General features: G+C 44.3%; 1 protein-coding gene across 1 annotated transcript; it reads left to right on the top strand.

The window, feature by feature from the left end:
• Positions 1–842: 842 nt before the first annotated feature.
• On the top strand, positions 843–8,278 carry MIIP (migration and invasion inhibitory protein). Its single transcript, XM_040651398.2, has 10 exons — positions 843–949; positions 2,198–2,382; positions 2,947–3,414; positions 3,697–3,799; positions 4,253–4,364; positions 4,541–4,599; positions 5,032–5,161; positions 5,512–5,608; positions 6,464–6,571; positions 6,647–8,278. The coding sequence occupies exons 2-10, from the start codon at positions 2,215–2,217 to the stop codon at positions 6,659–6,661; spliced, it is 1,260 nt and encodes a 419-aa protein (XP_040507332.1). The 5' UTR covers positions 843–949; positions 2,198–2,214; the 3' UTR covers positions 6,662–8,278.
• Positions 8,279–12,995: the final 4,717 nt, after the last annotated feature.

The following is a 12,995-nucleotide window of genomic DNA, read 5'->3' as shown; positions in this document are numbered from 1 at the left end:
GTATGGTGCATTTGTGTCCTGGAATGGTTGGAGTTGGGAGGGACCCTGAAGGCCATCAGGTCCAACCCCCGCACTGAGCAGGGACACCCACAGCTCCATCAGTGCTCAGAGCCCCATTCCCTGACCTCGGGTGTCTGCACCACCTCTCTGGGCAGTCTGTGCAGTGCCTCACCTCCCTCCTTCCTTATATCCAACCTGGATCTCCCCTCTTTTAGCAGCAATCCATTTCCCCGTCCCATCACCACACACCCTCCTGAAGAATCTGTCCCCTTCTCACAGCCCCTTTAGACACACAGCCCCCTCTCAGCTCTCCCTGCAGCCTTCTCCCCTCCATGCTGCACAGCCCCAGTTCTCAGCCTGTCCTCATGTTCCATCCCTCGGAGCACTTCTGTGGCCCTCCTCTCTATGTCTCTGCTGTACTGAGGACCCCACACGTGGACACAGTGCTCCAGGTGGTGATGTGGTACTGCTGAAGGAAACTGCATACGTGATAGTGGCCTTTAATCTGCGTTTTTACAGTAAAGAAGAAGCGAAGAGAGCAAACAGTGCTGAGCGATCTGAGGTTTTGAGATTCTTAAGATACACTAAAAATGTCAAGCCTGGATCTGATTTCTCGAGAATGTTCTAAGAAGTAACGTTCAGCAAATACTGCGTTAATAGACGCGGTGGTGAATCAGCATTCTCCGTCACAGAAACGCATATTTCCAGCAATGTTTTTACAATTAGCTGCCTTCCCCCTTCCCTGCCGCTTGGGGCCGCCGGTTGCGCCCAGCAGACCAACAGCCGGGCTCTGCCTCCTCCCCGCCGGGCAGCCCCGAGAGGCGGAGCCGCCATCCCCGCGCATGCCCGGAGGCCGCTGCGCTGCAGGAACGGCGGAGGGGTCGGGGCTGCCCGGGGGAAGCCCGCAGCGGCCGGAGCGAGGGCGGGGATCCCCGGCTGTGCGGCGCAGGTGGGCCCGGCAGCGCGGCGCGGGGAGGGCTCAGAGCTCGCGGCTCCCACGCAGCGCTCTGCTCGGGGCTGAAGGGGTTGTGGAGTCTACCGGGCTCGCCTCTTAGAAGGAAGGGAAATTAGGAACGCCTCTAGTTCGTAGCGGTGTGCTGCCCGGAACCGGGCCTGGGCAGCGCTGTGAGCTGTTGGCTGGTTTTCTTGCGGAGATGTGGTTGCTTCGTTCTCCCTTTCACGAAGTGTTCTAAGTGCAGCACTTTCACGAGCTCGGCAGCTTCTTGTCGGTTGTGCGAAGAACGGGTCTCGTCTGGTAAAACCCTTCCAGAAAGTCCTCTGACTAATGTTAATTTCTGAGTATGGGGCTTTCTAATGAGCGACGGCGAGGGGATGCTGTCAGCTCTGTCCTGTGAATACCGTGAGAACTTCTGTTGTGATTAAATCAGCTCAGAGAAATGGGGTGTCTTAAGACTGATGTTTCTATATTGCATCCAGTTGTGCACCCTTCTTGTGACTGGAAGACGTGCTGCGGGTCTTTCAGTTACCAGCACTCCTTCCCCCCGTTGTACAGTGTGTGTGTTTGGTTCCTCATGTTGCCAAGGTAACAGATGCAAAAACAAATCAGATGGGCTTTAGGAAAAGGTTTAGGGACCCTTTAGAACTAAAGGTCATAGGGAAGTATAGCTTAGGAACGTAGGTCATAGGGAAACATACCTTTACAGGAGCCCCTGACTAATAGCTTTGGCCAAAGACAGAGCCTTTTGAGGTCTTCCTGCCTGGGGAGCATGGAGGACACTTTTGGCTTTGTTTTGGTTGTACTAAAAGAGAACTGTGCACTGTTTGTGCTGAGTCAGCGTGTAGGTATTGCCACAGCGTGAGTCCTGAAAAGCAGTTTGAAGTGGATTCATATATAATTGCTGTTGGTACCTGAGTGGAACATCTCTCGTTTGGCTTTCTGATGTGACATTTCACGTTTACTGTTTTCCATGTCAGAGTTTCCTGCCTCTATTTAAATCATATGCCAGCCTCTGGGGAGAAAACACTTGAGTACACGTGAGGGTCAGAGATGTGTGCAGCGGTGCTGGTTCTTAGCATAAAGAGTTTTGAGGCTGGCTGATTTCTCAGGGATAACGTTCAGAGATCAAAACTGCCAACACCCCAACGCCTGTGACTTTGTTACGGTCTTTCTTTCCTGTGTCTGCTTCTTCACTTAATACTTCCATTCGTGCAGCTCACCTTTCCTGTGGCTTTACAGGAGAACACGTCCATAGGATGGAGTCAGAGCACCTCAGGCTGCGTCAGGCCAACCAGGACCTTCTGCAGAGGCTCAGAATGAAGCAGGAAGAGATAAGAAAAAGTCTTCCCAGCAAGCCACTTCTTCCAGCATCTCTTCATAACAGAGCAACTACTGAAGCATCTGTCCCCTTGCCCAAGAGAGGGGTACGTGTTAGGCCTGTGCTAAAAGTACTGAGAATCAAATGGGCCTCGTATGGTAGGTAGGCTGTAACTCTGCCTGTAGGGCAGCGTGACAGAGGAGACACCAGAACATGGAACAGCCGGTAGAAAGTGAAATACAGAGCCCATCAGAACAGTGGGTAGACCGTTGTTGTTTGTCTTGTCTCAGATATGTTCTCAGTGCACAGACTTCAGAGATCAGCTGGTGCCTGACGAATGTAGGATTCTTAACACAAAATAGGAAGGATTATCATGGAACAGAATCCTTTTGTTTCTTCTAAGGCTGAAACTTTGGCAGGTTTTTTTTTTTTTTTTGGCTTGGGAATGAGCTGCTTTTAGTTATAAATTAATTCCTTTCTTATCTTCTCCAAACACTTAATAGTGATCTCATGGATAATATTAAGATTTTATGTTTTTCCCAACAGAAATTTAAGGGGTGAGCAGACCAGGCTGAGAGGCTGATGCTTCTCTTGCTGAGTAAATTGGCCTAATAAAAGGTGCTTGTACTCTCAGTGTTGTAATGTGATAGAAGTGTCTTTATCCTTACAGAAGGAAAATCAAGTTGGTCGTTTGTCGACACAGCACAGTCCTGCAACGTCGGTGTCTGTGGAACCCAGAGCTTGCACAGCCAGAGCAGCCCTCTGTTCATCACTCAAACACAGCAGCAGTGACAGAGGGGTGCAGCAACAAACGAAGGTGCAGGAATCAGTTTTGCAATCCAGCTTTCCTGATAAAGAGAAAAATCTTATACCTGTGTCTGCAATCATTACATGTGATAGAGAAACTCGCAGAGTGGACAGGGATAGCCATGCTCAAGGAAGTGCAGAGGAAGACTCCTTCCTTCTAGGACATGGAAAGAACAGAAGACAGACCACTCTTCCACATGGTCCCAGTGAGAAGAATGAGCCTAAGGGTCATTTGAACCCATCAGTGAATAAAGTACAAAGTGAAGAGACCTCCAAGGAAGCCACAACACCTAAATCGATCCTACTGACATCTCAGTCTAAAGAATTGAAGGTAAGTGGTGAAACCAAAGCCTTGCCTGTTTTCGTAAGTCAGTAGAACGGTGTGGGGACGAGTCAAGAGAATGCTACATATAAAACATCCGTTCTATGAATTGAGAAGGCAGAGGGCTGGTGAGCAAATTGCTGTTAGAGCTATAGACAGATTTCAGCCTCAAACTAACCCGGCGCTGTCCTATTTAAACAACTGCTAGTTATCTCCCTAGCTGTACCTATGAGTGTCGTGCTAGATGTATAGGTGGTCTTCATGGTTTGGTTTGGTTTGGTTTTTTCCCAGAAGGAAGCTGGCCATGTGACTTTTCAAGCTGAACCAGAAGAATATACTGTGCCTGTGAGTAGCTGGTCCATGCGTCCATTCCTGGGCTACGACTGGATTGCAGGTGAACCTTAAACCTGAACAAAGCTCTCAGCGTGACGTGGTGATAGCAAGAGTTAAAACATGGTTTACCCCCCATTAATACTGTAGTGTGACAGAATTCCAGGCCAAGAGCCCACAAAGCAGGGATCAGCAGAGAAGCTGTAGTTTTGTCAGCAGCCATTCCCCACCCATGACAAACGTGACTTGTGCTTCACTGAAACAGTGAAGAGGTATTTGTGTGAGAATCCAAGCAGCAAATGGCAAAAGTTAGAGGGGTAGCGAGCAATCAAAAATGAATGAATGCATTGAGGAACCAAGCAGAAATCTCTGACTTGATGTTATGATGATGTCTTATTAATCCTCTTCAGTTCTCCTCACCTTTGGCTGCCTTGATCATTTTGAATTGAGTCTTTCTTTGGTTGCTTCCTCAAATTCACTAAAACCTTGAACTTTTCTCTTTCCTTGACGTTCTCAGGGCTCTTAGATACAAACTGTTCAGTAGCAGAAAAATCTGATCAATATTTTGCTGAGCTGCATGAGTTTCGACAGGCCAACAAAGAAGCATGTATCTCTGAGCAGCACCTGGAGTAAGTGGGTACAGAGGGAAGGGCGGAAGCAGCAATGAATCCCTTTGGAGTTCTGAGTAGTGGGAAGGGGTGGCTCTGGAGGCCTTTGTGTCCCATTCAGAGATGTATGCTTGGAGATGTAGGTTTGGAGGGCAGGCACTCCTGTTAGTAACTGGTTTGTTTGTGTATTTCTTTAGGACTGAGCCTCTGGAATACATAATTCCTGAACAGGATTCGATAGCCAGTTCCCATAAATGTAAGATCAGATTTCTCCTAAGTGTTTCTTCCTAACCCTGTTTCTGTGAACAAACAACTGAGAATTCTTTACCTGTTATCCTGAGTGGATATCACTTAAGAGGAGGAAGAATGTGTTATTTTTAGCTGCAGTTTCTAATCCATACTCAGTTTCCTCCTCCAAAGAGAATCAAGTCTTCTAGGCACCATCTCTAAATCAGCGTCAGGACTTTTTGTAACTTGCTGCAGTTCTCTTTTTTAGTTGAGGGGGTTGAGTTTTGGTTTTGCTTTTTAGGAACTTATTTGGGGCAGGAAATATAAAAGACACTTTAGGGAAAGCAGTTTCTATAGAAGGCACGTATTGCATGGAGGTAGAAGAGAGCTATATATTGCCAGTGTTGAGGAACCTTCTGACAAGCTAGAAATACTGTCATGTTTCATTATTCTGTGGCAGGTGTTTACTGTTACCGATTGAACCAGCGCCTCTTTCCTGTCCCTATGGATTCTGATTCTGCCTGTCCTGTATGTAAGGTCCCACGTACCCACCAGCCCCCAGAGACACTGGAAGAGCCAGCCTATGTCAGGTAGATGACGATTGTTACGTTGCAGTATGCAGCACTCAGGAAGCAGTGGGTAGAAAAGAGTCCAAATGCTTCCACAGATGGTTGCTGCTGTCAAGGCAGAGAGAAATCTCTTGCTTAAAATCTCCCTTACTAATCTTTTCCATAAGCAGAGCTAGTTTTGAAGGTGGTGAGAAATTTTTTTTGTATCTGAATTTGGTCCAGAATCAGAATGTGCTTTTTTAAGTGTCTAATGAACTACATGCCTTTGTTCATTTTTGGGATTAGATGCTTGAATTATGAGTGGAAAAGGCATGTAAATTTACTTTGCCTTGCGGAGCATGTGGGCAATTACTCTCCTTGTGTGGTTGCAGGGTCAGCATTCCCAGGTCTACTCTTATGCCTGCCTACAAATACAAAGCTCACTGCAGGAAAAGCTTTGAACCAGCAGACAGTCTAGCGTTACCTTCGGTAAGTTGATGTCTTCTTGCAGGTACTGATTGCACAGCCCAGATTGGGCACTGTTACAGTACAAGAAAGAAGGAGAATATAGTACTTGTCCCCCACTCTCAGCATAGTTTGCACTGACATTTCTGGGGTGAATGGTCTCTGGACTGTGTGTGGTGGTGGGTGAGGTTCTGATCTGGGTCACTGACACAGCAAGAAGAGCTATTTGTGCATGCTTCTGAGTTCACACCTTCATATAACTGGCATAAAGTAAATAACATATCTCTAGATGCATTATGCTGAGGAAAAGAAAATGCCATATGAAGCTATATACCACTGGGATGGTATATATACCATTCAGCTGATCTGTTTCAAGCATCAGCCTTTCAAGCAGAACCACCATACCTGAGAGTGTCTATTTCTCTAACATCTTAGCAGAGAGTTTAACAGACAGGTTTCTATTAAGTATCCACGTTGTGTAGGGATCAGGCCAAATTTGCAATGGCAAAGTTGGATTTAAAACTGTTTTTGCAGAGCTGTATACCCGCCGCTAGAAAGTGCTGCAAGTAGTATAGTAACCTTACCCTGTACTGAAGAGGTAGGGAGAAGCCTGGTTTGAGGTTTGGTGAACAGGATGAGTCAGCTGAGACAAGTTGAAGGAGGTCAGGTGCTTGAGTTCATAAAGCGGGAGATCAATTTAGAGCTAATTATCCAGTGAAAGGTGGAAGAGGAGACAGCTATGAAGTTCTGCTTTGTTAGAAAAAACTTTTCTTTTCATATGAAACTCCTCAAGAAATTAATTAACCTGCCAATGCCTCCCTGTAGAGTTGTTTTTACTTAGAAAACACTGCCATACTGCATTCTTCTGCGTTCTCACAGCATTGCCTGGTTGGCTGGGAAAATACCATTCCTTCCAGTGACCCCACAGTCAGCAGCTTGGATCTGCGAGCTTCACTGAAGGAGAAACCTCCTCACCCTTCTCACCTGGTAAGGATAGCTTGTAAACAGTCACGGAGATGTGAATTGCATGTATAGGAAGTGTTATTCCGATTCTCTTAACAGTATGATAATCACTGATGGCCAAGCAGAAGAAAAAGCCTGGAAGATTTTTCTCATCTCTCCAAAGAAAGGTTATTCCCCGTGTGCTGCAAACTAGAAGAAAAAGAAAGCAAATGGAACTGGATAACAGCAGGATGTAGACAAAAGCCTGTTCAGCTCCCCAAGTCTTCAACAAAACAGGGACCATCGCTTATTTGACATTATTTGATTAATAATGTCTTCGTTTCCAGAACTTGGTGTCCAGAGTGTCAGGAGGAACCAGAACTGACCAGCTTCTAAACATGACCTACTCAGTGCTCTTCAGATTAAGCAGTGCTTCTCAACAGAGAGGGAGCAAATCAAACACGGACACTGCAGAGCAGCTTCACTTTTAAATACTACTGCCTCAGCTGTGGACCACTGACTTGTTGGCCCTGGGGAAGGGGTGAGGGCAGGGAGTGGAAACAAGTTAATTTGGTTAAAAATAAATCCTCAAAGAAGGAGATTTTTTTCTTACTTCAGTGTACAAACTCATGGCTTTTCACTTTGCACATTTTGCAGCTACTTCTAAGCAGATGCATGAGCTTCCCTACCTAAGGCTTTATAAAGAGATGTGGACTGGACAACTAGGAGAACTGTGGCAATAGAGGTGCATAGAGTCCATCTGCCATTTCAGTTAAGCAAATCAGAAATGTGTTATCTGAGAATGCCAGAGCAAGGAATTAGCTTATGAATGACCTTGTTCAGTGGGAAGCATACAAATATGCTTATTTTCAAACATGAAGCATAACAAACACAAATCACTAATGCCTTAAACTTGGGGTACTCAACAACGTAGTTAAAAAATCCAGTTTATCTTCAGTGTCTGTAGCTACAGGGTACATTGCAGAGTAATTATAAACCTGGAAATGCACATTTTATTACTCAAAGACCTAGAAAATGCCTTAGGGTATTTGCAAGTTACTCTTAGCTCTACTTTTCCAAGCTTTTTGGAGGTTAGCAAAAAGGACAGTTTAAGAACAAAAGCAGTGTGTTCTGTATGGTGTGATTTGTTTGAACTTTGTGGTATGATCTTTCCTTGTCTAAAAATGATAAGACGGACGTTGTGTTTTGTCTCCAGTAATTCTGAAAGATAAATTCCTTTCTCAAGAATTCTGGAAGTTATTGTGAAATCTTGACTAGTGATTGCATTCGTTAGCTTTAAATCAAGTTTATTGGTGGGAGCTAACTGCACAGAAAGCTTTGGGTTTGCTCCAGTATTTTCAGCTTCTTGCTATTTGGTGTTAATTAATTAATGCACCCAATACTTTATAAAACAAATGTATGATCAGACTTCTTTAAGCAAGGGAGCAGTGTTGCAAGTGCATGAAGTCTCGCTGTGTGACAGGAATGGAAAGCGAATGGCAGGACTGACTAGTTTTGCTTTGGGTTGGATATTTAGGGTAAAGTGAAGGGAATTGGTCACATTCTTTCCTTTAAAGCACAATCCCAAGCCACCTATCCCTTCGTAATGTTTTTTACTGTGTTCATACATGCTCTTTCAGATGGAGCTTCCCAGAAGTCCTCAGTCTCAAAGTATATCTATTAAGATAGATATAATCATCTGAGCTGTCCCATGTGCCCTTATTGCTAATAAAGTTGAAAATTTCACTTTCACAGTTGGGAGAACTGCTTCTGGTTTCCATCTTTAAATACTGGTAACTTCAATTCGTTTCCTTGGCTGAACTCTTTCAGAACAGAAAATGCGGTTTTCTTGTTAACTTTGAGAATGACCTCAGGCTCTGCGTACAGCTTTGCCTCCACATTTGTGCAGAGTAAGTTTATATCAGGATCCCTTTTTTACAAGGAATCTAACCAGTGTTACTCAAGTTTTCCAGAAGAGCTTAAACAGTGTACATTTTATGGCTATTCCAAGCAGCTGCTGTATCAGTTTATAGTTGATAGTATACAGACACATTTGTTTTGTGCACAACTTGGTTTTGCCGTTCCATTTGCAATTGAAATCAGCAAAGGCTTTGTAATTGGAGCTTGGCCAATACTGTTGATATGTGGTCCAGAATCGAGATCTGATAGTGTGACAAAGAGTAAACAGTTGTTTGTTGTTTGTTGTTGTTTTTTTAATCAAAACACCTGACCGTGGATGTGTATGGTGGCCTCATGTTCTAATAAGAAGGCGGTTCATAGTCAAGTTTCTCATAATAATCACCTTTAAAAATAGAACCATACAAGAAAATGAGGCTTGCTCCAATTTTGTTTAACCCGCAGCTGAGCTAAATGAGTGTTTCCCCTTCGTATGTTTTCTCACAATTGCTCTGCTGAGGGTATGTGCAAAGCAGTGCGGCTGCTGATTGCATTCAGGATATCAAAGTTACAAATCCTAGTTAGCTTACTTTCAACAACAGTAATGCAGGGAATGACAGGTCATTTCTAGAAAGTGAGGTCAGGCTTTCTGAGAACCAGGCTATTTATTTATTATTTTTTTTTAGCTTTGAATATGAGACTAATGAGACTGGCAAAGGAAATTTTAATCGCTCTAGACTGGCCTAGAGTGATTATAAATAACTACAAGATGCAATTTTTGAACGGCGTGCTATGAGTAATCTGGGTGTGCATTAATGAGTTATAGCGTGTGAAGGTTTTGTACAGTATCTTTGTTCTGCAGTAAATGTTATTGCAAACCATGATGCAGTGTCTTTTCATGAAGGAGAGTGGCTGAGAAGGCACCTGAGAGTGATCATAAAGGAAAACATCTATTTACAGGTTGAAAAATTGTATTTATTTAGTGTTAAAGCAGCTTCTGCACTTGGACTAGAGTCTGCAGCAGCCGGAGCTGTGATGAAGCCAGTGCTGGAACCTGCACTTCAAGGGGGAAGCCGAGGGAGGGATTCTGTGCTTGTGATGTTGGGACTGTGGGTTAGGAAAATGTGAGGTTGACCAGGACCGGATAAACAGAAGTGAGACTTCTGGTAGGAAGCCAGAGTGGTAAGTGAGGTGTGGCAAGAGGTAGAGGGCATAAAAGAGGGAGTGTGGAGAGGAGGGCTGGATTGCAAAAGCAGGAATGTAAGCGGTGACGTGGGGGGAGATTTTTGCAGATCAAAATGGTATGGTGAAGAATAGGATTCCCAATGGTGTACCCACACCTCCAGGATGATGTTCTGACCCACAAAGTAATACGAATAATCCTGCAGGCACCCCGTGGTGCCTTGTTTTCCATTCCTAGAGGCGGTTGCGCTGTTATGTGTCCTCTAACTGATGTAGGGAGATTTGTCTTCATGCATATTGATGAGCGAGAAAAGGAGCAACCTCACGTGCCTGAAATGTACAAGAATCCCCAAGGAGAAGGAGTTCTGTACAACAGTTGGTGAGGAAGGACGTGTAGCTGATAGGGCCTGGCTTTGTTTGCGTTTCCATTGCATTAGAGACTGAGAGATGTTTGATGTCCATCAGCTAAGGGTGGGAAGAGAGTGCTCAAATGTATAGGGAGGTAGCAATCTATTCCCAAATATCTCCTGCAGTGGGGCATAAAAGATCTCTCAGGGAGAAGGTAGGAGTCTGATGTGTGTGGTATCAGTGGTAGAATTTGAGAGGAGAACGGTATATGTGTGCGGCAAAACCGTGAGCAGCAGAGTAGCTTCTGCTTCCACTGAAAGCTGGAATAGCCAAAGAGGCCTGATGTTCTTGACTTGATCCAGAGCATGCTGCTTCTATCTGTGCAGAGGTCTTTCAGCTGATGGCTAGCTCCAGTGCCTGTACCCATTTTCATTAGTTCTCTTTTGGCTTGAGTGATAACCGCCTGCTGCTTTGATGGTAAAGCTGGTGGTTGACTTCCCCTTTCTGTCTGTTCATCACCCTGATTCATGCGTTGGGAAACAGAGCTTTGCTTATTTAAATACGACACAGTCAATAATGCATCTGTTTGTTGTAATAGATGAGTCTATTCTTAGATGAGTACTATTTCTTAGTAATGGTGTTTAACTGCCATCGGTGCTGTTTTGTTTGGTTGCCTCCCCTAGGACTGCTGTCAGATAGATGTGGTGATGTCTCCAGATCAGGTGTTTCTTGCTGACAGTACATTTCAAGAACCAATACTCAGTCTTGAATGAGTGTGATGCTGGTTTATTCATTCTGTTTAGTTATTAGCATGTCAAGGAATGACATCTCAAGAGCCCTCAGGTGAATCATTGGCTTGCGGTGAGAACTTGTTTTTTGAGTGATTTCCAGACTTTTATTTTTGGGGGTTTCATCTTTTTGGAACTTGGGTTTTCGTAGCCCTGAACTCCTTCTCAGTGCATCACATCTGAAGACACAGATGTGTTTTCTTCTATTCCCTGTTAAAACCCTTGATTTCACAGATTTCCTGGGTAATGGTGGACCAATGTAAGGACTCAACTTCCCACCTCCGATGCGGTATTGCGTTGGTTTCTGCAGAACAAAAACATGCTGCTAGGAAGAGGAAAATCAGACCATTGAACTTCAGTGTTCAGACACGTCTCAAATGCTCTTGGGGAAGAAGAAAAACAACAGTGTGATCCTGAAAGTCCTCCCACTTGTTTCTTTCACAAAAGTTATTTAACATTTCCCAAATTTCTCTCCTTGGTTTCAGCAAAGGAAGACTCATCTTGTTTCTGTTGGCAGATAAACTTTATAACGCTCAGCTTTTAGACAATGAGAACCAGAGTAGCGAGAAAGGAATTGCAACCCAACTCCCACTCCTTTGTTTTAATGACATGGCCAATCTTTACCAAACATTTTCACTTTTGATTTTGAATTAAAATGCATGCGATTGGGAGCTTGGGCACTTTACCAACTTCTTGTTTTACTTCCTGGATGTATCCGTGGAGCACATTTCAATTCCAACAATAAAAATTACCTATCTGTGAGGAATAGTATTTATACACAGTGTTTTGTAAGGGAAACTTGGGCCTATCTTCTTATCATTTGGATTGAGTGATCTTCTTTTGCTTTCTGTGAGGGCTGCTCTGAAAGTAATGCCTCCTATTTTATGATGTTGGCCCACGACATCAGATGCAGATGTTGGTGGGGTGGCAATAGAGGTTGAACCTTCCCACCAATATCCCATTACATTTTGTTGCTGTGTGGCAGATGGCAGCAGAGGGGCAATCTGACAGAATGGCATCTGGCCTGGAGGTGTGCATATGAAGCAAAGGTGTGAAATTTAATTCTTCCATATGGAACAAGTGACACCCATTGACATTCATTGATGCTTTGAGCCAATGAAAGACGGACTGCGTGGGCAGTGTTTTCCAAGCAGTGATCACAGCCATCACAGCAGCTGTGAAACAGAGGATCACCTTTGCTGGGGGAGGCTCTTGTTCACTGCTGGTGAAAATGCAGAGTTCGTGGTGAGTGTGTTGAAAAATAGTTTGCTGAAACTGAGACTTTGCTCAATCTATCAAATAGTGTTATTGTGCTCTTTGTAGCTGTTGTAGTTTCCATGGAAATAAATAGAAGGCATTACTTTTGGAGCGAGCAAGTAGTAAGGATCCAGAGTTACTTTGTTTGTGCTCACATTTCTGTACACGTAAGCAGAAATTATCATCAGAAGGAAGAGAAGTGCTCATAACTGCAGTGATCTTCTGAAGGAGTGCATTTATTCCCAAAGTAAAACATGGGTTGATACCGGGAGTGCAGTCGGGTTATTTCCAGTAACTGATAGAAATATGTTTCATTCGGAAACAAGTCGTTTATTTGGGAATTGTTTGGTGCCTTACAGGTGAACTTCCTGAGTTCAGTGCTCTCCTGAAATAAATGTACCTACAAAGACCTGTCAGTTCACACATGCAACACATCTGAAAGTAGATCTTTATTGAAATGACAGGGCCCTGCAAAATGCCTCTTTTACCTCTCACTTTGGTTCTGTCCTGCCTTGAATTTCATGCTTCTGAAGTACTTCTCAGTGAAGTTTTATATAGCATCTTCTGCCAGAATCACAGACTGCAAATTGTTGAGTGCGTGAGCAGATATTCCATTCTGCTTCTGCTCACAACTGAGTGGCATCTCCTAAAAATTGGGGGTGAAAACTGGATCTGATGGTTTTGTTTCACAAGGAAATCTTGAGCAAAACTCCTAGACTGGACTGCAAAGAGCACCACTAAAAGCACTGAGTCTCAGCATCATGTTGATGCTCTGCATTTAATAAATGCTATCATTAAAACTTCCCTGCATGTACAGCCTCCCTCTAACACAGCTTTTATTTTCAGTATCTGATCAGTTCAATCTTCACTCGTTGGTTGTTTTCCTCCTTACTCAGCTGGCCTCTGCAGTCCTGGCTGGGAGCTGCTCCTGGTCTAAGTTGTTTCATCCCTTGAGCTGATTCTTCTGAAAGGAAAGGAGCCAGTCTTCCTCCCAGTTC

Source organism: Gallus gallus, chromosome 21, assembly GCF_016699485.2.
Source record: "Gallus gallus isolate bGalGal1 chromosome 21, bGalGal1.mat.broiler.GRCg7b, whole genome shotgun sequence".
Lineage (NCBI taxonomy): Eukaryota > Metazoa > Chordata > Aves > Galliformes > Phasianidae > Gallus > Gallus gallus.
Note: the sequence above shows the minus strand (reverse complement) of the source record. Positions and strands in the feature narration are given on the sequence as shown.